The sequence below is a fragment of the Polypterus senegalus genome, chromosome 15, assembly GCF_016835505.1.
Source record: "Polypterus senegalus isolate Bchr_013 chromosome 15, ASM1683550v1, whole genome shotgun sequence".
NCBI lineage: Eukaryota > Metazoa > Chordata > Cladistia > Polypteriformes > Polypteridae > Polypterus > Polypterus senegalus.
The window spans coordinates 20,596,407-20,622,421 of record NC_053168.1 but is presented as its reverse complement, the minus strand read 5'-3'; the positions used below and the strand labels follow the sequence as shown (position 1 = coordinate 20,622,421).

The 26,015-nt window shown below is 41.5% G+C and overlaps 1 protein-coding gene across 1 annotated transcript in view; it reads right to left on the bottom strand.

Annotated features, from left to right (window-relative positions):
* LOC120515935 (microtubule-actin cross-linking factor 1-like) overlaps positions 1 to 26,015 on the bottom strand; it is a 174,758-nt gene that overhangs the window by 41,706 nt on the left and 107,037 nt on the right. Inside the window, exon 3 of the mRNA XM_039737323.1 lies at positions 21,466 to 21,661. Within this exon, the coding sequence (XP_039593257.1) occupies positions 21,466 to 21,661 (196 nt within the window). The remainder of the gene's footprint in view (positions 1 to 21,465; positions 21,662 to 26,015) is intronic.

Here is a 26,015-nt window from a genome sequence, read left to right as displayed (position 1 = left end):
CCGGACGCCAGAGCTAGCCCCGTTCCGCAGGGGTAACAGTGAGCAGGCACCCCCGTCCAACGCAGAGCAAAGCAACCCACCACTCCAGACCACAGGCAGACGGCCAGCTCCCACTCCTAGCCTCCAGCCCCGGGCAGCTAACTGAGAACAGAGGTGTAATAAGACCTCTAGTCTCCCTCCGCCTGCTCTAATGTAGTGTTGGTGTGTGTTGATAAGGTGCATTTTGTGGTTGGGGGGGCGCGGGCAGTGCCGGCACCATGTGGCCGACACCAGCTGATGCCAACACACAGTGTCCCACTTTCCCCCCAAAACTCTCCGTGACTAGGTGCAGTTTAAAATTGGAAGTGGACACCGGCACTCGGAGTGAGGCTGAAATTTCCCCACAACGGATGCCGTTGAGTGTGCCCACTCCCAAGACCCTAAGTGTGCATTTGTGTGGAATGTTGTTTGTGGAAGTGTTTAATGTGCAAATAAAATTGGGGGGTAGGCTGCCACAGGACTGCGGAAATGGGATCCATACCCACACCCCCTGACTTACCCACACCCCAAGGCCCTATGTGCATGTTTGTGTGATGATGTGAAGGAGCAGGAGGTAAATGTCTGAGGATGGGGAGGAACGGCTGAGGGGCCTGAGCCCTCCAGGGAGCCAGCTCCCCTACTGGCCCCAATAGGCACCTCCGTTCCCAAAATCCACTCGGGCACGGAGGCCCCAGCCCATCTAGCCATGGCCCGAAGCAGCAGCATCACAGAGCCCCACGGAGTCTGAGGCCACCAACCCACACCACCCCAGCAGAATATTTACTCCCATCCCCACATTTACTCAACATTCAGATTAAGTAAGACATAAGACACCCAGGTAAAGCTGGATCCTTCCCCTCCCGGACATCCCTCCCCATGGTGGAACTGCCGCATGTTCCGGCCCTCTTCCCGGCAGCGTACATGCCAGGACCCAATCCCCAAGGCCCCACCCATATCCCCATCCGGGGACGGCCGCCCCCATACCCTAAGCCACCAGGCCCACACCCAGACCAACCCAGGGGCATTGCAGCCACTAGGCAGCGACCCGCAGCCACGGTCAAGACCCCCCTAAGGCCCCACACACAACCACCAGAAGCCCACCCCCGGAAGTAACCCAAGCACCACCAGAGTTGGGCAGCAGCCCCCCAGCCCAAGACCCCCCTAGTGAACCCACCCCAGGGATCCTCCAGATACTCCAAGCTCAGACTCTCCACCACATCAACCACAGCATCCCGCAGGACCATATCAATGACCCTCCATTATTGCTATGTGATGGAACCAATCAAAGGAGCCCAGAGAGATTGATTTGAAGTGGAGGCAGAGGCTGTCTCAAGTGTAATATGATCCAATAAAAGATTTCTATACTTGTGTTTTTAATTTTGCAAATGTGTTGATCAGCACATGCAGCAAGCAGCTTGCAAACCCATCCCCAACCACCGTAGCTCAACTTGTCCAAAAACTTCCCCCAGCACAACTCTGTTTATCTGGGTGTGAGGTGCCTTGAGTTGTATAGGGTAAATAATATATTGCTATTTGGAACACATGATTTCATGTGTGTTCCGCGTCTACAACAATCTTTGTAAATTTAGGTTGACAGGAAATGCGAGGCAAGAAATGTTGAACATATACCTAAATCAGTAACTTTTTTGATGTTATTGTACTAATGACAAAATTTTTGACTGAAGTCCAAATATCAAATAAGCGCTTTCACAAAAGGTACACGTATAACAAAACAAGTGCGCTTTTATTCAAGAATATAACCAAAGAAAAAGAAATCAAGTTAGGGTACGACACTGACATGACCGTTTGGGTGGTACAGTGGTAAGAACTGCTGACTCACAATCAAGAGGTTGCCGGTTCAATTCCGGGCGCTTCCCAGAATTACCATTTTGATTAGTGAGTTGGACAAACTGGTGAGGAAGACAAGCTCTATTGTAGGCATGGAGCTGGACAATTTGACATCTATGGCAGAGCGACAGGCGCTGAGCAGACTACTGAGAATCCACTGCATCCACTGAACAGGATCATCTCCAGACAGAGGAGCAGCTTCAACAACAGACTGCTGTCACCGTCCTGCTCTACTGACAGACTGAGGAGACCCCACACTATGCGACTCTTCAGTTCCACCCGGGGGATAAACGTTAACATTATACAAAGTTATTGTCTGTTATACCTGCATTATTATCACTCTTTAATTTAATAGTGTGGGTTTTTTTTATCAGTATGCTGCTGCTGGAGTATGTGAATTTCTTCTTGGGGATTAATAAAGTATCTATCTATTTATTGTAACTATTATAGAATAAAAACTTATGCTTGATTTGAGTCTGTAACAGTCAGTGTAAATTTATGCTACTTGTAAAAGTTTTTTTTACTCAGTCACATTCACACCCCCCGAAGGCTGACACTGCTGTTTTCAAATAAAGGCGTACTATAATAGAGGTGAACTCAGAGGAGGATGAGGGTTCTACATCGGAGAAAGAGAACGTCAAATCACACATAAGAACAGCACAGCTGCACCAAGCGTAAAGGCGAAAGATGGCATCGTTTGGATGCAGCAAGAGGTTGGGTATCATCCTGCTAGTCAATCTGCCACATGCACGTCCTTCAGCAAAACAGCAGGCTTTACAGAGGTATCGTGCAAAGTTCCGTTTGTGATTATGTTTTGTGATGGTCTTTATATGAAAAGCATTTATATGTTACTTATATAAAAGACACATCGAATGTTGTTCACCTATATTTATTTACTTATCTTCGTACAGTGTAAAGTCAAAGTAGACTGCAGAGCTTCCTGTGTTTGATCGACACAGGCATGCTGACAAAGTATATGTGCAATGCCACTCCTCATTCAGTCCCCTCTAAGCTTCAGTCTAGCTCTCAACACAACCAATAACTTCTGGTCAGAAGACCTCCATGATCGTGAAAGAGAATAAGGGTGTAAGAGAGAGCAGTAAGACTGAAGGGGGCTAAACCATTCAGGGACTTAAAAACAAGCAGTAAAATTTTAAACTCAATCCTGCAGCAAACAGGAAGCCAGTGGAAAGAAGCTAAAATTGGTGAGATGCGATTCTGTGTCCATGTGCCTGTTAGAAGCCTGACAGCAGCGTTCCGTACCAACAGTAGACGAGCAAGAGATGACTGATTAACTCCAATGTATAACGAATTGTAAAAGTCAAGCCAAGAAGACACAAATTCATGAATTGATTTTTCAAAATCATATACAGAAAGAAATGGCTTGACTTTAGCTAAAACCCTGAGCTGACAAAAACAGGCTTTAACAATTGCGTTAATCTGTTTATCAAACTTAAGGGCATTAGCAAAAATCACACCACGATGTTTTGTAAAGGGTTTACAGTTTGTTTTCAAAGGGCCAAGATTACTTGCAGAAGCACAATTAAAATCAGAAGGTCCAAAAGACACAATCCATGGTTTTTTTTTGTCATTTAAACTAAGATAATTTTGTGACATCCATATTTTAATGTCTTCCAGACATTCCAATAAAGATCTAAGAGAATTTGACTTGATCTGTTTTAGTGGAAGATATAATTGTGTATTATCTGCATAGCAATGAAAAGAAACATGTTTTTCAAAAATGGGTTCTAAGGGATTGTTTTGTCTTGGTATAGTAATATATTGCTCTTCTTTCCCCAATTGTATTATTAATATGTAGCCTTTGTCAAAATGCCTCAGATCTCACAGATTTACCACTGTTTATAAGGCATTATAGTATATAACTTCTCCCCACCTTCCCTCCTACATCTATAACCTCAGGCAATTAGGTGTAGTAAAAGACAAGCAGGAGTTACGTTACAATTTAAACAACGTATGATTGATAATATTCATAAATAATAACAATATGCAAAGTACATTTGAATATTGGCAAACATACAACCTTATTAAATGATAATGTGTAGTTTCAGGCGGCACACAAACTTGTTAGTTACTTAAAAATGTCTCTAGTTAAGGCATCATTTGTGGTCACCTTTCTTCAGATCAGCCCGCATGCCTGTTTCAATATGGCTGCTGAGCTGTGCTCTTCATTGTGTTGTCCTTTCAGTTCATGGATCAGTTTGGTAAGAGGGTAAGGGAGTGAACAAATTTATAAATTCTCTGTCCAACCCCTAGAGCCAACAGGGCGTTGTGATACTTCAAGCCAGCTCCAAACAGCCATACTTGAGACCAATGGGGGAATAGAACATCTTCACACCTGCCAACTTCCCAAAGCCATTTCTTGAGGTAAAGCTTGGCAACCTGGCTTTGTGTGGGGGATGAGAGACTCCAGCAGGGAAACATTTGTTTCAAGCACTTCCCCCAACTCTGTTGTAAAATCCCCTCTACTGACTTAGTTTTGCCTAAGTTACAAATAAAGACATAAACAAAATATTTATCAACTTATATGCAAAATCTCACATCACAACAGCGTTACATGTACAATGAAAAAACAATAGGCCCCATAAGGCCAAGCAAAGAATTATTGTAAACAGGTCAAAGGTCACTAAGCAGGACTAAGAAAGGCCAAATATCAAAACCAAAATGCAAAAGTCACACATTTTAGAAATGAGATGGCCAAAGTAAAACTTTCATTCTTGAGCCATGCATTGATTTTATTTATCCTAAAACCTGGAGGCTATAAGTTGGGTCTTACATAGGAAAAGGAAATTACATCACAACGTGCATCATAGCATTACATGAATGGTAGCGGCCTAGCAAAGGTAAGCAAAATAAAAGTACCTGTGACAATACAAAACAAAATGGATTTCAAAATAACTGTCAAAAAATAAAATTGATAAAATGATTTTAAGAAAATTATGACAAAAAAATAACTAGCTCCTAAAGAGCAAACAGAACATTGCAGAAGTAAAAAAATCTGATGTGTCAAACACATTGCAGTCCAATATTCTATTATGGTTAATGAAATGTAAGAATCTTATCTCATTGTAAAAGTTTACATTCTCTTTACCTTAAAAGCCTGTATAAAATGTGCAAAAATGCACAAATTATCATCTCCACTGGAACTATATTGCTGGCAAGTCAATAAGCTTACCCTATGTTCACGAATGTGGCCAATTTCATAGGGATTATGTCATTTACATCTAGCAATCATTAAAAGTCAAAACTTTAAACTCATCACAATACAGTCAATTTATATATGCACACATCAGCACTTTACGTACAGAAACTAAAAAAAATACAGAAATGAACTGAGATATCAAAAAGGTGCATGAAAAACAAAAATATGCTCAGCTGTGGGACCTTCGAGAGACAGGTGTTTGTCTTTCCTAATCAGTCCAATCTACTGAAGTGACCACAGTTGAACTCCAAACAAGGTATAGGAAAATCTCACTGATAATCAATAGAATGGGATGCATCTGAGCCAGATTTTAACATTTATAACAAAGGATCTAGAAATTTGTGTCAATAGGATTTAAGTTTTTTATTTTGAACAAATTGGCAAACATTTCTGTGTGATGGCCTGGGTCAACTCCCTGGTTGCTTAAAGGAGCCTCTTAACCTCCTCAGCATTACATTAAAAAAAAAAGGTAAAAAGCATTGCATTTTTTGGCTTTTCAATAAAAATGGCATTTTTTATTAACTCTCATCTTTGTACTGTAAAATGTGCAAAACACTAAAAGTACATAGGCAGAAGTGTAGAAAGTATTAAAATGATACAAATAATAATAATAATAATAATAATAATATGAACAGCACAATACACTTTCGGATTCACCAGAATCATTTTCAGTTTCACTGATCATTTCAATTTCACTACATAAAGACATATTCACCTCTGCATCACTGCGGAGGAGAGGCATTTCTTATGAAACGCCATTATGAGGCTTGGAGAAGATGAGTCAACACCGTTACCCAGGTAACGCTTGGCCTGATGATTACACAAGACACACCTATACTGGTGCCCGAGTAACGCTTGGCATTACCCAAGTAATCCTTGGGTCTTACTGTACATGAGACACATCTACAGGTATACAGTTGCCCAAGTGACACTCAAGACTAACGTCAAAGGAGGTTAAACCTGGGACCTGCAATACTGTTCCCAGAAATGAGCTGGGAAAGCGAGGACACAGCAAGGGGGTTGGTTCAATGTGAATCAGTGCTTTCATTTAAAACAATCACAAAACAGTATCTGAAAAGTGCTGTGCATCAATAAATAATCCATGCAATCCAGAGTAACTTGTGGGGGATAGAAACAACCATTCTAAAATCCTGATAAAACAGTCGCTCAGTTCCAGGTAAAACCAAATCAGCAGTAAGTTCCTCCTTAGCCACCCCAGTGCGTCCTTCACCACACATCCCCTCATCAGGTTTTTTCCAACTGTCAGAGACACCAACAGTTAAAACTACTGATGCCTTAACTGGCATCCTCTGCTATGCGCATTTTGCCAGACTTCCATCATCCCATATGCCAGCATGGAGCTACCTGGATTCCAGGAAGGCTCATTAACTGAATGCTGCTGTTGCAGTCTGGTTTACTACTGACCGTTCCCTAACCCTTAGCTGTCCTTTCGGATGTCTTTTTTTTTTTTGGTCTCATTCCATTCTCCTCACTCTGCTATGCAGGTCCAGTTTAACACCCCAAATGGGTCCTCCACCCGCTCTGAGGTGTGAATAAAACACCTGAATGACTGATTCACATTTGCACATGAATGCACAGTAAGCCAAGCACACCAATTAACCTCGGGGCAGCATACGTTTGGGGCATGCAGGGTCCAGCATTTACAATTACTTATTTAAAATTGCACTTTGCCACAAACCTCTTATCACATCCTGGTTTGGCTTTGTCATTCTGGGACATTGACTGTTGCTTGATGAAGGAATAAATAAATTTTACCCCAAGGCTGCAAACTATAAAAAGTTCAAGGGGCTAAATACTTTCTGAATCCACCATATATACATTATTACTTCTTCGTTTTCTATTAAATTAGTATTTTGTTTAAAGTGTATGTAAATGTGATTTTTATGGATGTATTTTTATGTCTTTGATTTGTTCCTCTTTGTTTTCTTTTTTTACCATCTTCAATTGTAAAGTATGTCGTCACATTGATAGACTGCCCTCTTTGCTTCTTATACTCTCTCAACTAATATTTTATCAAATGACTATTTTTAAAATAATAGTCATGCAGGTCAGAAGAAATGAGCTGTCAACGCAAAATAAAATGAATACATTCTAAGTTCAGGCTTTTCATGATTGGACATGGGGTGGGTGACACTAAATTGACAGTTTTCTCAAACCAAGACTTTTTCTTTTTTCCCCTTTAAATGCTGACAGCCAAGGGAATAGACACTGATCGCTGCTGCAAAGCTGTCAACTAAAGAAAAGTCACTCAAGAAAAATGGGCATCATAAAAATCAATAAACAAAAGGCCATGGAATGATCATTCACAGCAACCTCACAAGTGGACATTTCCTTTAAAAAGATACAGCAGGTAAAGAACGTTAGTGAGGACAGGACTCCCAAGATTGGCATTTTTCTAACTGTAATGTATTTTAGAAAAAAAATGAAGAGTAGGATCTGTATTTTAAAATTAGGACAGTAGAGTGGGTTAACAAAAGTCACCAGTTGTGAGGTTACATAATGCAGCACAAATATGGAATCCACAGGAGAAAGCTGTATTTATCTCATTGAGGCCTTGGACCAGAGCTCTATTGGTACAGATTTGTGCAGTGGACTCCACATTATTCAGACCCCTTTCCTTTCTCCATTCTTTGTTGTGTTGTAAGTTTGATTTTAAATGAATACATTTGGCACTTTTTCCCATCTATCTGCACTCAACAACCTATAATTACAAAGTGAAAATGTACTCATAAATGTTTGCAAATTTATTAAACATCAAAAAAAAAAAATCTATCATTGATAACAGTATTAAGACCCTTTGCTCTAAAACTCCAAATTGTGGTCAGGTTCATCTCGTTTGCCTTAATTCTCTTTGAGATGTTTCTAGAACTTGGAGACCAACTGTGACAAATATACAGTAACTGACTGGACATCATTTAAAAAGGCACACATCTTTGTATACTGTACAAAGTATACTGTCACAATTCACACTGAACATGACACCCAGTGCAGTTTTCTATGCAGTGGTGTGCTGGGCTGGAAACATCACTTCAAGAGAGGCCCACCAAATCAACTAGCTAATTAAAGAAAAGGAAGGGCTCAGTTATAGAACACACTCTGGAGATTGTACCAAAGGAGTGCCATTATGAACAATGCTGCACATCCTCTCTCTGACACATGACATATGGCCGGCTGTTCATCCCAGCCAATACCCCCAACGCCGCTAGATGGAGCCCTTCTGGCAACGTGGAGGTGCCCCGAATTCCAGTAGGGCATCATGGATATTGGAGTTTTCCTTCACAGCCCTGCCTAAAACCATGGGGGCCGCAAGGGGACACTGCAGAGAGGCTCAGACACTTTTATGTGCCGCATAACCCGGAAGTACGTCCTGGTCACAGGGACAGAGGAAATGACGTACTTCCGGGATGAAAAAGAAGAGCTTTTCATCTGATCCAGAAGTGCTGGGAAGTCACATGGACTGAGGGTTCAGAAGCACTTCCGGGCCAAGGACTATAAAGGACTCTGGGAAATCCCAGACGGACGAGCTGAGCTGGGAGGAAGGGTGGCAACACGTCTGGGAGAGTGGAGGATTTATTGATTATTATTGTGGATTATTGTATGAGTATTGTGGAGTGGAGGGTGCTTTGTGCATTGTATAGTTCAAATAACAAAAACTATTTGGACAACACAACACAACATCTGGTGTCTGGCGTCTGATTTGAGGGTTCAAGGGGACGACAGCATCCCCTATCTGTCACACACACTAACGCCGAGGACTTTCAGCCAACCAATTATTCAACAGAAATGTGTCAAGAAACTCTAAGGGGGGGTACTTATATCAACAGCAATACGTCTGTATAATTCCTCACTGTGACTTTAACAATTTACAATTTTTCTTCTTTTTCAGTAATTCTGGTATGTGCTCAGACCATAGTGTGTGTGTGTATTTATTTATTCAAAGAGCTTCTGTAAAAACCCACATTTCACCCAAGGGACAAAAAGTTCATTCTGCCTATCTATCCATCTATTTAATACACTGCCTTTCACATCTATCTATCTATTGAAGTGCTTTTCATATCCATTCATCTATCTATCTAATATAGTGCCTTTAGCAACTATCTAACCAAGCCGTGAAGTCCAAGGAGTTCTCAGTAGACCTACACAAGCAAATTGAGCTGAAACATAGATCACAGCAAGGGGATAAAACCACTTCTAAAGTTTTCAATGTTCCCAGCAGCATGGTGGCCTCAATAATTGTGAAATGAAAGAAGTTTGGAACAACCAGAACTCTTCCTAGTGCCAGGAGTGTTGCCAAACTGAGTACCCGGACAAGAAGGGTCCTGCTTCAGAAGTCATCTGTTAAGAAAGAAGAACCTTTCTGAAGGTCAGCTATCTCAGCAGCACTTCATCAATTAGGTGTTTATAGCAGAATGGCTAAATTGTAGTTGGAGTTTGTCAAAGAGTATTAAAAGGACCCTGAGAGCATGAGGAAAAAGATTCTTTGGGCTTATCTGATAAAAATTAAACACTCTGGGCAGAACTCCAAGCACTATGTCTCACAAATACCAAGCACTGCTCATCACCTGCCCAATACCATCCTTACAGTGAAGCATGGTGGTGGTAGCATCATGCTATGGGAGTGGTGCTCAGCGACAGGCAGAGGGAGACTGGACAGATTTGAGGATAGCACGAATGCAGTCAAACATAGACAGGTCCTCAATGAAAACCTGCTCCAGAGTGCATACAACCTTGGTCTGGTGTGGCAATTCACCTTTCACCACGATAATGGCATACAGCCAAGACAACACTGGAGTGGCTTTAGGACAAATCTTTGAGTTTCCTTGAGTTGTCCAGCCAAAGCCTAGACTTAAATCCCACAGAACATCTGTGGAGACCTGAAGATGACCGCTGATAGATGTTTCCCATCTAACCTAATGGAACTTGAAAGGATCTGCCAGGAAGAATGGAATAAACTGCCTAAATCCAGGTGTACAAAGCTTAGAGAGACTTACCCAAGAAGATTCGAAGCTGGAAGTGCTGCCAATGGGTCTTCTACAAAGTATTGAATTAAGGATCTGAATACTTACATGAAAGAGAGATTTCAATTTGTTTTTTAATTTGCAAACTTTTCTGAAAATATGCTTTCACCTTGTTATTAGGAGTTGTTGAGTGAAGACTGATGGGCAAAATGGAACGTTTATTTGTTTACAATTATATCTACAACAAGTTGAAGTGTACAGAAGTGAATTAGTGTTGGACCAGTAGTAAAACTGACTTCAGTATCAACACCAGCTTTCGGACCTCAGTAGTGGTACTTAAACGGTACCATCTCAGTAAAGACTATTGTGCTCCACTGCACAATTGTGCACCTCTCTGCATTCTCAACACTTCGCAAATCAATTGTAAACAAGGCGCTATATAGCGCCCGACCCGGCACAGAATACGCAGAGGCACGTGTTCTCACTCAAAGGCTCCTTTATTTTTGTTGCTCTTCAGCCGTGGGCACACGTCTTCCCCGTGTCCCACCGGCCCAAACACAGTCCAAGCACAAAACACACAGTTACCACCAAACCAACACTTTCCTGCTCCACCACTCCTCCCAGGCAACCTCGTCCTCTTCCTCCCGATTCTGGCCTCGATTGCTGGGAGGCAGGCCCTTTTATACCCCACCCGGAAGTGATCCAGGTGCCTGACCAGCTGGTCTTAATTGCACCTCTGGGTGGGGCTGATCAACCGTCCAGTGTGGTGGCTGGATCTCTGCAGCACCCCCTAGCGGCCACCCCATCTCCCAACCAGGCTGCTGTGGTGGACTCCATGTCCCATGGAGCCACAGGGGAGATTGAGGAGGAATCCACTGCCAGGGAGACTGCCCCCAAGCGCCCCGGGGAAGGTATTGCAATGTCCACAATGGCTCCCCCGGGACGTATGCGGCAGAGGCGTCCCGGCCGGGCATGGGATCCGGCTGTCCGTCACACAATACAAGGAATTGGTGATTGGTGCGGGGACCCCCACAGAGCCCCCAACATGTTTAAATTGCCATACACATTCAAAGAATGCAGGGTGTTTCGGGCTTGCAAATCTGCGAATAAAAAATTGAGCACGAGGTGCTAAACAACTACCTTTTACTTCAGGTACTGAAATTAAAGAAATGCTGGTAACCATACCAGCATTTTAAACATTGGGGTTTTCAGTACTTGTTCAGTACCAGTAAATGTCAGAGTCCATGACCAGTATGACTCAGACATGTTTTAAATGGGTAGAGTGCGAGGTAACAACCCCAAAAACTAAATTTACACTGAGCACTTTGTAAAAGTGCAATATGACCATGGTGTGCATTGTTAATTTAAAGAAAACTGGTTATAAAAAATGGAAGTCTGCATAATAAATGACTGAAAAAATATGTGCAATTGTGGAGAGACAGCTAACTTTCCCAGTGTACAAATGGACCCATGATAAACTGCCGATAGAAGCAAAATGGCCAACAGAAAAAGGTGGAAAAAAATTATTAAGGTGGCAAAAATTAAAAAAAAATCAGATTTTACACGGATGGCAAACCAAACACATCCTTACAATGTCTCCTCATTTTCAAACGCTCTTAAACATTTCTGCTTTAATGAATAAGCCAGCTTAAATCATTTGCACATGTTGTCTACAGTACTTTGTCCATGTTTCCATAATTCTCGCTTCTTTAGCACAAGCTTTTATGAATCAGTTCAAAGTAATCCAACCACCAGCTATTTGGCTTTGTTTTTAAGCCATAAAATCTGTACTTGCCATTAAATTCGGTAGTCAGTGGAAAAACAAAGCAGCACAGGAGGAATTCCATACATTTCAGATACAAGTTTAAATTTGGAATAATTTAATACATGAAGAGAGAAACAAGTTCCGTTCTTGCATTATCAAATCTGTCAGGTGCATATCACCAGACTGTTTTATCAGCCCACCCATTCAGGCCTTGCTTCCCAGATGAGCCAGCCATGCTCTGAGGTAGTCGGGCAAAGAGGCAGTGCAATGCCAGGTCACAAAGCCTCAACAGGAGAAAAGAACAGAGGCATTCAGTAACTAGCATGGGAAACCAACTGTTGCTTTATTAAAGTGCACGATGGTAAGGAAATAATTCAAAGGACTAAATCCTGTAAATTATTATCCTGGCTATTAAAATGAAGGGAAAATAAGTTAATTAGCAGTGTAAACTGGTCACTAATTAAGAAGACGGTTAGAATGAAAACCTGCAGCCACTGCGGCCCTCCAGGACTGGAGTTTGACACCCCTGCATTAGACAATTGTCCTCACAGGAGCACACCACCGACCGCCTCTGACTCGCTAAGATTGTATAAATGAAGGCTATGGCTGGAAATCACTCAAAAAGTCATAATAATGTGAAATGGCCTTAGCTGAGAAGAACAGGAGAGGTCAAAGACAAAAAAACAGAGGTACTAGCCAGACCCTTACAAGGCCTATTTTATGTAGTTCGCCTTTTCACATAAGCAATACAGGTGCTAGAGGGAGCAAGGCAGGAACCAACCACCCTTAAGTAACTGGAGGAAACCACAGGCAGACATGTTAAGAACATGCAAACTCCACACAACAGTGAGAAGAGCAACTAAATGGATTCCAGGACTATAAGGGATGAGGAAAGATTAAAAGAGCTGAGCCTTTTCAGTTCAAGGAAAGCAAAATTAAGAAGTGACATGATTGAACAGTTAGTTCAGAATTATGAAAGAACTTAGTCCAATGGATCATGACTGTTACTTTCAAATGAGTTCTTTAAGAACATGAGGACACTGCTGGAAACTTGTTAAAAGTAAATTCTGCATAAACATTTGGAAGATTTTCTTCATACAGAGGGACACATGGAATAAGTATCCAAGTAGTGTGGTAGACAGTAGGACTTTAGGGACCTTCAAAACTTGACTTCTTATTATTTTGGAAGAATTAAGCGGATAAGACTGGCAAGCTCTGTTGAGCTGAATGGCCTGTTTTAGTCTAAATTTTCCTAATGTTAGTGCTCAGACTATTAATCAACACTAAATACTAGAGCGGTGAGGGAGCAGCACACAGTGTGTGCAGTATTACTGTACTTCTAAATAAAGATTTATTACCTGCATTTGACTTAGGAAAGTAAATTTCACATTGTCAATGAAAGATTCAGCTGCATATACTGTAAATGCCATTGTTAAAAATTGACAAGAATGGAATTGTGAACATTTACTTAGCTGTGGAAAACAATGTATTTGAGAACACTCACAAACAGATGAACAATCTCAGTCAGTCAGTCATTATCCAACCCGCTATATCCTAACACAGGGTCACGGGGGTCTGCTGGAGCCAATCCCTGCCAACACAGGGCGCAAGGCAGGAACAAATCCCTGGGCAGGGTGCCAGCCCACCGCAGGGCAATGAACAATGTTACTAAGAAAAAAATAATATCTGATCAAAAGGCTACACATTGAACACACTTGTAATACTTGGCACTTCTTATGGGCTGTCGCTGTACTTCTGTTCTAATTCCATACACACAGAAATGCTTAAAAGTTACATTTTTACAGGAGCCTGCACTGTATATACAGCTTCTAAATGTTCATCCATCCTGTAAGGTTTCATGATATGGAAAAAAAAATATACAATGAATTATGTTCATGGGTGGCACGGTGGCGCAGTGGGTAGCACTGCTGCCTCACAGTTAGGAGACCCAGGTTCGCTTCCTGGGTCCTCTCTGCTTTGAGTTTGCATGTCAGCGTGGGTTTCCCCCGGGTGCTCCAGTTTCCTCCCACAGTCCAAAGACATGCAGGTTAGGTGGACTGGTGATTCTAAATTGTCCCTAGTGTGTGCTTAGTGTGTGTGTGTGTGCCCTGCGGTAGGCTGGCGCCCTGCCCGGGGTTTGTTTCCTGCCTTGTGCCCTGTGTTGGCTGGGGTTGGCTCCAGCAGATCCTCGTGACCCTGTAGTTAGGATATAGCAAGTTGGATAATGGATGGATGGATTATGTTCACTGTTAAAATCACTATTGTTAAAAAAGAGTCTGTTTCTAGAGTGCCATGATTGGTAGCGCTGCTGCCTCACAGCTCCCCATGACCGGTTTTCAACTGGGGCTCCTAAACCATCAGCAGGGATTTTGAATGTTCCTGCCGCATCTCTAAGGTCAGCTACATCTCTACAGTAGGTATAAAATAGAATATCGGGCTGTACGTTACCGATACAGTCCTACACCCTTTGACAAATCTGAACTAAATTTTGCATAGTTGCTCTGTGGGATCATACGAACAAGAAAGACTACTTTAAAACCCCAAATTTTGACCCTGGGTGATCATAGTGTCATTTTTTTGTGGTTTTTTAAACTCGTGTGCTACAGTTAGCACGCCAGTGCCATTTCTTGGCTGACAGCAAGGATTCAAATCAAATCAAAATCTTTATTGTCATTGTAGGAATGAGACAGTGCAGAAAAATAAAATAAAAACAAAACAAAACACAATTACTCAAGTTAAAACTAAAATAAAAAAGGGAATAAAATAAGTACCAAAATAGTCCACAACAGCAGAACAATGTTTTCCACTCATACATGCTGTGATGGATGACCGGCCATTTATCCCGGCCAATACCCCCAAGCCGCCAGGTGGAGCCCTCCTTGCAGCGTGGAGGTCCCCAGAAGACCAGCAGGGCATCATGGACATTGGAGTTTTTATGCAAATCCCTGCTTGATGCCTTGGGGGCCACGGGAGGGAGCTGCAGGGAGGACCGAGGGCTTCTTCGTGCCCTGTGACCCGGAGGTTCGTCACAGGAAGAGCGACGGACTTCCGGGTTGAAGAAAAGAGCTTTTACCTGACCCGGAAGTGATTGAGGATCACATGGACTGGGGATTGAGAACACTTCCGGGTCAGGAGGTATAAAAGGACTGTGGGAGCTCCCAGACGGCGAGTTGAGCTGGGTGGAAGGGTGGCAACGCGTCTGGGAGCTGGAGGATTGTTTATTATTGTGAGTTTAATGAGAATTGTGGTGGAGAGTGTGCTTTGTGCACTGTGGCGACAAAATAAAGTCAACTTGAGGACTTTTACCTGGTGTCTGGAGTCGTGGACAGGGGTTCAAGGGAGCGAGAGCGCCCCCTATCGTTCACAATGCGTTATATTACACTTGTCCCTTATCCAATGTTAACTTAGAGCTGTATTGTAAACATGAAGGTGCACTCGGTCAGATTGACCACTTAGCAGCATTCAGCATGGTGATGGCTGAAGGACAGAAACTGTTTCTCAGTCAATCTGTCTTAGTCTTTATGGATCTGAAATGTCTGCCTGAAGGCAGGCATTCAAACAATGCATGTCCTGGGTGTGATGGGTCCCGAAGAATTTTTTTGAAGTTTCTGAGACAACAGGAACTATGTAGTTCTTCTAGTGAGGAAAGAGGACAGCCGACTATTCGCTGGGCGACCTTAATGACCCTGTGGAGGTCATTCCTCTGTGCTACTGTGCAGCTGGAGAACCTTAACATTACTTACCTGGCCAACACTGCATGCATCTTCTATTTACTATAATATAAAAAGTAGTACTGTATGCTTTTACAGGGGGTTCTTGATCGAGAGCGCAATTGCAGCTCAACACAAAGGAGAATCAAAGGGTTGTTGTTTGACTCCAACTCTGTCAGCTTTCCTTCATAATTTAAGCACTATGAACTGTCCACCTTGAACTAACAGGATGGATCAGACATGACAGCGTTCACCGTTATAAACCAGCCAGGAATTATTGCAGTTCTGGAATCCAGTCAGACCCAACAAGAACAAATTCTCGACTCATAGGAGTGGAGACATTAATACGAGAGGCAATGTGGATGATAGCTGGGACAGTCACTATTTAAATAAACACAAACCTTTGCTTTTTTTCATTAACACATTCTACAAATATACCTGTGCCATGCCAGGTGCTACATATACACTCTGTATATACTAGTCAAAAGTCTGGACGCCACCAAAGATGTTTGTGTTTTTGATAGAAAGCGAGACCCTTTTTAATTAAAAATACCATTAAACTGATTTAAAAATACAGCCGAGACATTACTGCTTGAATGATTTTTATTTGTTTTCACATGACTGCAAAGCCTCATATTCAGCAGCCATTCCTTCAGTGTCCTAATGGTCAACTCCCTTAGCTTACACTTAACTCGTCATGCTTACATGATAATTAATTATTAGAGAAACCTATGTAATTAAATTTAGCACCTCTGAAATGCAATTCTGCTCACTAGGGTTGTAAGGTACTTGCATTTAAAAAATGGCCAAAATGAAACAGCGTTCTCAAGAACTATATAAGTATATTGGGTTTTTTTTGCAGAATGTGACAGATTGCCAACAAAACAGCAGATTTCATACAAAGATGGCTATTACTGTCTTAATAGAGGAGGGGAAAAATGGATCTGACCAGTACAGAAAAAGAACAGGAAAACCCAGATGGGAATAAGGAATTAAGTGTATGTAGTGTGAGAAATAAACACCATGCAGGTCCTCATCTGACTTCTTTCTTAAATGCATTATACACTCTAAATACCAGTGCCATCTGCAGCAGTGAAAAGATGACTCCAGGATGATGACAATAACAACAGCAGCATTTATTTCTATAACACACTCAAAGTGTTTTAAAATGTGTTAAAGAGATAGGTATAAGAAAAGTAAAAAACAACTAAAATTAGTAAAGAATATTAACAAATAAATAACAAAGGAAAGTAAATAATGTGGACTATGGCCGGCTTGTCATCCTGCCGATACCCCCAGGCCACCAGGTGGAGCTCTCCCTGCAGCATGGAGGTGCCCCGAATACCAGCAGTGAATCATGGACAGTGGAGTTTTCCTTTACAGCCCTGCTGGATACCACAGGGGCCAAGAGAGGACGCAGCAGGGAGGCCCAGAGAGTCATATGTGCCCTATAACCCGGAAGTACGTCTTAGGCAAAGCGACAGGGGAAATGACGTACTTCCGGGATGAAGAAGAGGACTTTTTATCTGACCCAGAAGTGATAGGAAGTCACATGGACAGACGGATTGGAAACACTTCTGGGTCAGGCAATATAAAAGGACGATGGGAAATCCCAGATGTTGAGCTGAGCTGGGTGGAAGGGTAGCAACGCGTCTGGGAGTGGAGGATTGTGATTATTGAGTATTGTTTAATGAGTATTGTGGAGAGGAGGCTGCTTTGTGCACTGTGTATTAATAAAAAGTCAAATTATTGGACTTTTACCTGGTGTCTGACGTATTTTCTGAGGGTTCAAGAGAACGATAGCACCCTCTATCTGTCACAATAAATAAATCCATACAATTTTATGAAACAAAAAGCGTCCTCATATATAATATCATAGCACAAGTCTCTAAAGAGGAGTCTAGTGATGAGTTAAGATGGCCAGGAGGATAAAAGAAAAACAAAATAAAATCTCCAGTTAAGCTGAAGAAAAAATAAAAATCTGCAGGGGTCCTAGGCCAAAAGACCACCAAGCCCCCACTGGGTATTCTACCTAACAATGATGTTCTTAAGTAGTTACTCATTGTTTCATCCCAGAGGATTCAAAACTGTCAGTCTCGTCGACAGCTGGGGTACCTACCTTCATTCCAGCATCACAGGTGGCTGCACGCTGCTTTTGTCAGGTGATGATGGCACAAAATGCCACCACAGAAGAGAAAAAAGAGAAAAAACATGCACTTTTCCAGTCATCTTATGTACAATATCTGTTTTCTTTTGCCCATTTAAACCTTATTGTTTTATTTGCCAGTTTCAGATATGGCTTTATCTTTAAAACTCTGACTATAAGGCCGGCATCACAGAATTGTCTTTTCTCTGTTGCAAATGACACTGGTAAAAATGGAAAATTTGGAAATTGTATAAAAGTATAACTTGCATACCTTCCTAATTCCACAAATGAGAGGCAAACCAAGCTGATTATGTAAGTAGAGCTGACAGCAAGAGCCTTGGACTCACATTAGGAGAGTCTACCACACAGATATCGGGGGTCTTCCCAGACTGTCTTAAGACTGCTGAAGTTAAACCCCTGCTCAAGAAAAATAATCTTGACCCCTCTGCCTTTGAAAATTTTAGACCCATCTCCAACCTGCCCTTCTTAAATAAAATTCTAGAGAAGGCAGTCATTTTGCAATTAAATGACCACCTCAATAAACATGCTATTCTTGATAAATTTCAGTCAGGTTTCAGAACAAATCACAGTACAGAAACTGCACTTGTTAAAGTAGTAAATGACTTGGGTAAATGCAGACAGAGGCCATTTATCTGTTCTCATCCTCTTAGATCTGAGTGCTGCATTTGATACCATTGATCACAATATTCTTAGAAATCGCCTTAGTCAATGGGTGGGCCTCTCTGGCAGTGTCTTAAATTGGTTTGAATCCTACCTGGCAGGTAGAAAATTCTTTGTGAGTTGTGGTAATCACATCTCAAAGACACATGATATCCGATATGGTGTTCCACAAGGCTCTATCCTGGGTCCGCTGCTCTTCTCAATCTATATGCTTCCGTTAGGTCAGATTATCTAAGGTTACAACGTGAGCTACCACAGCTATGCTGATGACACTCAGCTGTACTTATCAATAGCACCTGATGACCCGACTCTCTCGATTCACTAACACAATGTCTTACTGGTATTTCTGAATGGATGAATAGTAATTTTCTCAAACTAAATAAAGAGAAAACTGAAATCTTAGTAATTGGCAATAAAATATTCAATGAGGTTATCTATACTAATAAAAGGCAAAGCCCTCACTGACTCACTCACTCACTCACTGACTCATCACTAATTCTCCAACTTCCCGTGTGGGTGGAAGGCTGAAATTTGGCAGGTTCATTCCTTACAGCTTCCTTACAAAAGTTGGGCAGGTTTTATATCGAAATTCTACGCGTAATGGTCATAACTGGAAGCAGTTTTCTCCATTTACTGTAATGGAGATGAGCTTCAACGCCGTGGGGGAGTTTCGTGTGACATCATCACGCCTCCCACGTAATCACGCAGTACATAGAAAACCAGGAAGACCTCAGAAAAGCGCTCAAGAAAACATGCATTATATAATTGAGAAGGCAGCGAAACAATAAGAAGCGAGCGAGTGACATATACTACCATATATTCATGAGTGTTGCCAGCTCGGAAAGAAAGCACGATGTAAACCTAAACTTTAAATTAAGTTCATAGACAGGCTACCCTGGCTTCACATGCCCACAGGTAATGCGGGATACAAGTTTAATGAGAGGGCGAGGATATAAACGAGTTTTGATCACTTTGTAACTAAGTTAAAATTGTAGGTGAAGGGGTGTGCTTATGCAAATTCGAGAGACTGTGTTTGTGGGGATTGACAGTTAAAGCGGGTGGGGAGTCACGTCATCATCTCCCTCCCACCTCATTTTGATCTGAGCTGAGCTCATGCTAACGCTGTCTTCTGAAGCAAATTCCTCAGACTGCCACCAAATACTCACAGAAAAATCCACAAGTTAATACACACGCTGTCTCTATAGAGTTTCTACACACTGAATCCTCCAGGCACTACTTACAAAAGGTCACATTGACAATCGTGTTACGTTATTTTTAAAATCTTTCCTTTTCTTAGCACAAGCACAGCCGAAGCTTGATGCATGTGCTCCATAACGCGTTAAAAATAATGCATTTAATCACACTTTGCATTACAAGCAAAGGGAGCTTTTGTCAATGCATGATTTCCTGGTACACGGATTACATTGATTAGCGCATCCCGATTCATTTTACCCTCGCACCACCTTAGTTTGAGAAGAAGTATGAAAAATATGAGGTTAACACAGAAAAACAGATCACCAATTCAAGCTTTATGAATAATCGATTCGCCATCAATAATTGTTTTGGTAAAGCCATCCTCCTTCCATTTTATAATTTTTCCGCCACTAGCCATGATTAAATGAACGGTAAAAAGTAAGAGCAAAGCGAGGGTGACTTATTTAGGCAGGCATATATATGACAGCAACACTCATGACAATGTCAATCATGTTACGTTATTATTAAAATGTTTCCTTTTCTTTTCATTACTTCTTTAACACACTACTTCTCGCCATGGCTGGTATTTTGCTAGTCAGAAATAAACTTGATGCACTAGGATTAACAGTTAAGATGGAAGTAAAAACTTTTTTCACTTAAGAAACACAGCAAAAGTTAGACCTCTTATATCATTGAAAGATGCTGAGAAATTAATTCACGCTTTTGTTTTCAGTAGACTAGATTACTGTAACGCACTCCTCTCAGGACTACCCAAAAAAGACATAAATCACTTGCAACGAGTGCAGAATGCAGCTGCTAGAATCCTAACTGGGAAAAGAAAATCCGAACACATTTCTCCAGTTTTGATGTCACTACACTGGTTGCCTGTGTCATTCAGGATTGACTTTAAAATACTGCTTATGGTTTATAAAGCCTTAAATAATTTCGCTCCATCTTATATATCGGAATGCCTGACACGTTATATTCCAAATCGTAACCTTAGATCTTCAAATGAGTGTCTCCTTATAATTCCAAAAGCTAAACTTAAAAGAAGTGGTGAGGCGGCCTTCTGCTGTTATGCACCTAAAATCTGGAATAGCCTGCCAATAGGAATTCGCCAGGCTGATACAGTAGAGCAGTTTAAAACACTGCTGAAAACACATTACTTTAACATGGCCTTCTCATAACTTCACTTTAACTTAATCCTGATACTCTGTATGTTCAATTCATCATAATAACTATTCATGGTGGCTCTAAAATCCATACTGACCCCTACTCTCTCTTCTGTTTCTTTTTCCGGTTTCTTTGTGGTGGCGGCCTGCGCCACCACCACCTACTCAAAGCATCATGATGCACCAACATTGATGGACTGAAAGCCAGAAGTCTACGTGACCATCATCATCAGGTCCTTCCATGAAAACCCTAAATACAAAGAGGACTGTTTGACTTATGTTAGGTAGATTGCCCAGAGGGGACTGGGTGGTCTCGTGGTCTGGAACCCCTACAGATTTTATTTTTTTCTCCAGCTTTTGGAGTTTTTTTTGTTTTTTCTGTCCACCCTGGCCATCGGACCTTACTTATTCTATGTTAATTAATGTTGACTTATGTTTATTTTTATTGTGTCTTCTATTTTTCTATTCATTTTGTAAAGCACTTTGAGCTACATTTTTTTGTATGAATATGTGCTATATAAATAAATGTTGATTGATTGATTGATTGAGATACAAAAATCCAGGTGAAGAACTAATTCTCTGAACAAAATAATCACATTGCACTGCTTGAACAAAGAAGTAAAATTCTATTAGAATTCTGCAAAAGTACACTTTAAAATGCACAAGTTTCTCCAAATCTTTGAAAGACAAAGACGATATACCTATAAGGAGCACCACGCTGGATTTTCTTACCTGCAATGCGAATGACGGCCCTCTCAGCTGGATCCAAAACAGTTCCATTTCCCGATGCAGATTTTGAACGCTTGGTCCTTTGGTGCTTGGCAAGGTTCCACGGCAGCGTGTCACCAGGGCTAGGAGAGCTGCTGCTTCCACTGGAACTCTCCTCCACAGCAACCTGCACCCGCTCTCTCCTCCCTGACATGGGCTTCTGCAAAAACAACAGGGAAATATTACTGCTGTTGTCATGATCTGCCCACAATTACTGCCACTTCTCTTTTGCTTTTCCTTGATTTCAACATATTTGTTTTACAGAAATACATTTTGGTCATTTTGTTGACATTTTCTTGTTAGGTGTCAGTCACTTGATTACATCACTATTAACACCCAACAAGACTAGGGTTGAGTCGCTAAACCTGGCTGGTAGCAACCACTGTCACACTTTCCCTGCAAAACACTTTTGACTATGAGAGTAGTCAGTTCGACAAGCAACGCCAAGAGGAAGCAATGAAAACGGGCGGCTCTATCAAAAGAGGAAATGTCTGAGGTGAAGGAAATGGATTGGGCGCATATTATTATACCAGACCAAATGGTCAACCCATGTATTAAATAAAAAATGTGAGGTCTACATTGATTACAGGGGGTCCTCGCGTTACGACACAGTTCCGTTCCTACAACAGTGATGTAACCCGAATTTTGGTGTAAGTCGAAACACATCCTAGCCTAAGTCACTTACCTATCCTAACCTATTAGCAAAATCATAATCTAGAACATAAAAACACAACTAACCCACAGAAAAAGGAAAAGGACATAAATATGCTGTACTGTACGCTGTACTATAGTAAAAGAAAAAATGAGTGTTAAGAAAATCCTTACCATTATTCCAATTCACGTCTAAATTTTTTTTTAAGTTTTATGGGAGTAAGCGTTGCAAACTTGAAACGTTGTATGTCGAGACGTTGCAACTCGAGGACCCCCTGTACTTAGATTTCAACCCGTCTTAGACAGTTCAGAACCAGAATTCACTTTACTGGGCAGGTGCACTAAAGTGTACTATGAATTTGTCCTGATAGCATTGGCACAACACACAAGGACAATACAAAATGCAAACAATAAAAATAAAAAGACAAAATATAAAATTATAAAATATGCATACAAGGGCAATACAAAAATTAAAGAGCTAAAGTAGGAATACAATGTCCAGGCAGTCTAGTGTGCAGGTATACATACTGTAGATAACCGTGTAGAAGTTCAGACCTGATTAGTCAGAATAACTGCACATGTAAAAAAAACTGTTCAGGTGACGTGTTGTTTTAGCTTTAATAATAATAATAATAATAATACATTTTATTTAATAGGTGCCTTTCTTAGCACACAAGGTCACCTTACAATAAAATTAAACAACATTAGTAAAATAAAAACAAGAGAATGATAAATCACAAAGCAATAAGTAGCAAACAAACAGAGATAACAGGCAGTAACAGTGTAGAATTCACAATTGGTATGCCAGCTTAAAAAGATAAGTTTTGAGGGCAGTTTTAAACTGTGTTATTGAATCGAGCTGACGAATATGAGAGGGAAGAAAATTCCCGAGTTCAGGAGCACCAGGAGAGACGCCCGAGCTCCCATAGCACAGAGTCTGACGTGGGGTACAGAAAATAGAGCTGCAGATGAGGATCTGAGTGAGCGAGAGGAGTGCCAGTCTGGAGGAGATCGGTGAGGTTGTGGAGAGCTTTAAATGTTCAGAGCGGTATTTTGCATTGTGTTCTGTAGTTAACAGGGAGCCAGTAAAGCAGAGAGAGAGTAGGTGTAATATGTTCAGTGGATTTAGAACAGCAGGTTATTATCCTAGCAACAGAAGTTGTAAGCGATATATTTTTGTGGGATGCCAGATAGAATAGCATTACAGTAATCTATACGTGAGGTGACTCGGGCATTAACCAATACTCCAGTACTGTGTTGCGTAAAAACAGGACAAAATCTAGAAATGTTTCGGAGATGGAAGAAGGCAGTCCAAGAAATGCTACTTATATGGGAAGAAAAAGAGAGAGTACTGTCAAGAATAACGCCCAGGCTCTTAACTTGTGCTAATATTGTTAATTACAATAGAAGAATGGTTAACCTGAGTTTAGGGTACAGCTTTCACTGTACCAAGGTGTTTGCTGGAGGGAAGTCTTAATAATAAACGATTGACAAAAACATTGCAGAGAGTTATAAAGAGCAAATAACCCTGGCTTCTAAACATGAAGGATTATTAATGACAGTCAAAACAAGTCAAAAGAACACCTTCATCAAACATAAAGGACATGTCATTTCACTTTTAAACTTTCTTTTTCTAATTCATTTTGCCACTACCACAATATCCCACTAACTAGAGAGTGTGAAAGGCTCAAAGGACGTGGATGGAGTTAATGAAAACATACGGACAAAAAAGCCTTACCAAATACAATGGCACGGTCCTCAAGTATTTGCAAGATAAATTAAGTTTCCCAGTAACAGTGAGTAGGTTTGTGACTAGGAGTACAGACACAAAAGTGGTACAATGATGAGCAGGTCAACCTAAATAAACAACAAAATTTACTAAACTTCCACAAGAAACTGCAAACCCCTCATTGTAAAATTTAGCTAATATTCTCAATCACTAAACCACTGCCTTCACTGAACTTAGTAAATCTTTAATCGAGCAATTGACCAAGGAGAGGAGAAGAGAGGAGAGGTGAGGTTGGGAGCATCCGCTAATAGAGCTTTGCCACGCTCTCCACACGCCAAACCACCGAGATTGGGACCTGAGTGCAGTGTGAGGGTTTTACAGTGGCTGACGAAGCCAGATTAAATTGAAAAAAAATTAATAAATCCAGAGTTATGTACAAAACAATAGCTTTCATCACAGTCACTCCCACCTGATTTACTACCATATGAACAAAGCTGGCAGCACTGTGAGGACTGTTTTTTGATTTCTCCAGTGCCTTCAATACCCTGCAGCCATTACTGTAAAGGGTAAACTGAGAGATCTGAAGGGGGATGAACCTATAATGGACAATCTGTTGGGTAGACTGCCGTGTGTGAAACTCGAAGACTGTATCCCTGATACGAGGGTCACCAACCCTGGAGCAACGCAAGAATAGTCCTGTCTCTTTTTCTCTTCACTCTGTACACTTCCTACTATAAATATAACAGCAGGTCATGTCACTTCCAGAAATTCTCAGATGATGCTGCACTTATGGGGTATATTGATAAGGAGGATAAGACAGAGTACAAGAGTCAGGTGGAGAAGTTTTGTTTCTTCAGGCAAATAGAATTGGCTGTAACTTAACATCCGTAAAAATCATGAAATTGGTTAGTACCTTTCACTGCACTAATGACAAATGGGACTGGTCCTGTAACACAGTTGCCTCTAGATATATATATATATATATATATATATATATATATATATATATATATATATATATATATCATTGTCACACAGCGAGTCAGAGACAGCGGAAGGATCTTGACACACCTGGGAAGACATTCGCCGGCAGGGAATGGCGGGTACTAACTTTCTCCCTATGCTTCCTTACAGAAAAAAAGACGCTCCGCCACCATAAGACCGGGTTTTGCCTGTACCACGTCTACTTCCGCCCTTCCTCCGCCATCTTTCCTGACGTCATCGATCCCATCCTCCCTCACGGTTCCTTCCCAGCATTCTTCCACTTCTGGCTCCTCCTCTTTAAAATGGCCCGACGCCATGCTAAGGCGTCGCGCATATGAACAGTTTTGTTTATATTTTTGACCGTTTTTCTTTTATAATATATTGTGGATTATCGACAATATACGGGGCCGGAAAACTCCAAACCTTTTTGCTGTCTCCTCCTCACTCTTTTACTATATATATATATATATCCTCTTTAATAAAATCCCTGTGTGCATCCAGGTATCCGTGTGTGTGTCTTCTGGTGAAGTGCGCATGCGCGGGGCCACACAGCACATATTCAGTCTCTTCCTGTGCATTCCCTGTGCGTGCAGAGAGAAAGACACACACAGGTGCGTGCGCGAGAGAGACACAAACACACACAGGCGCGCAAGAGACAGACACACAGGCGTGCGCAGAGACAGACACACACACACAGGCGCGTGCGAGACACACATAAACACACACAGGCACGCGAGACAGACACACACAGGCGTGAGAGACACACACACACACACACACACACACACACACACACACAGGCGCGCGCGAGAGAGAGACAGACAGAAACACACACACACAGGCGAGAGAGAGACACACACAGACACAGAGGCGCGCGCTTAAGAGAGACACACACGCGAGAGACAAACACACACACACACATTGTTGCAATGTTACTTTTCTTGGTTGTTTATTAAATTATGGATTTTTCAAATGTTCATTTTTTTCCCTGTGCTTAATACCCATTAAAAAAAAGTGTTTTTAGCAAGCGGGTTGTAAGGATATAGCGCGAACTGTTGCAGTGTTAGTTTTCTCTGTTGTTCAAGGTTTTCTTAGTATTATTCAATGTTTTTACATTTAGTTTACTATTACGTGTTGCATTCAATGGCAT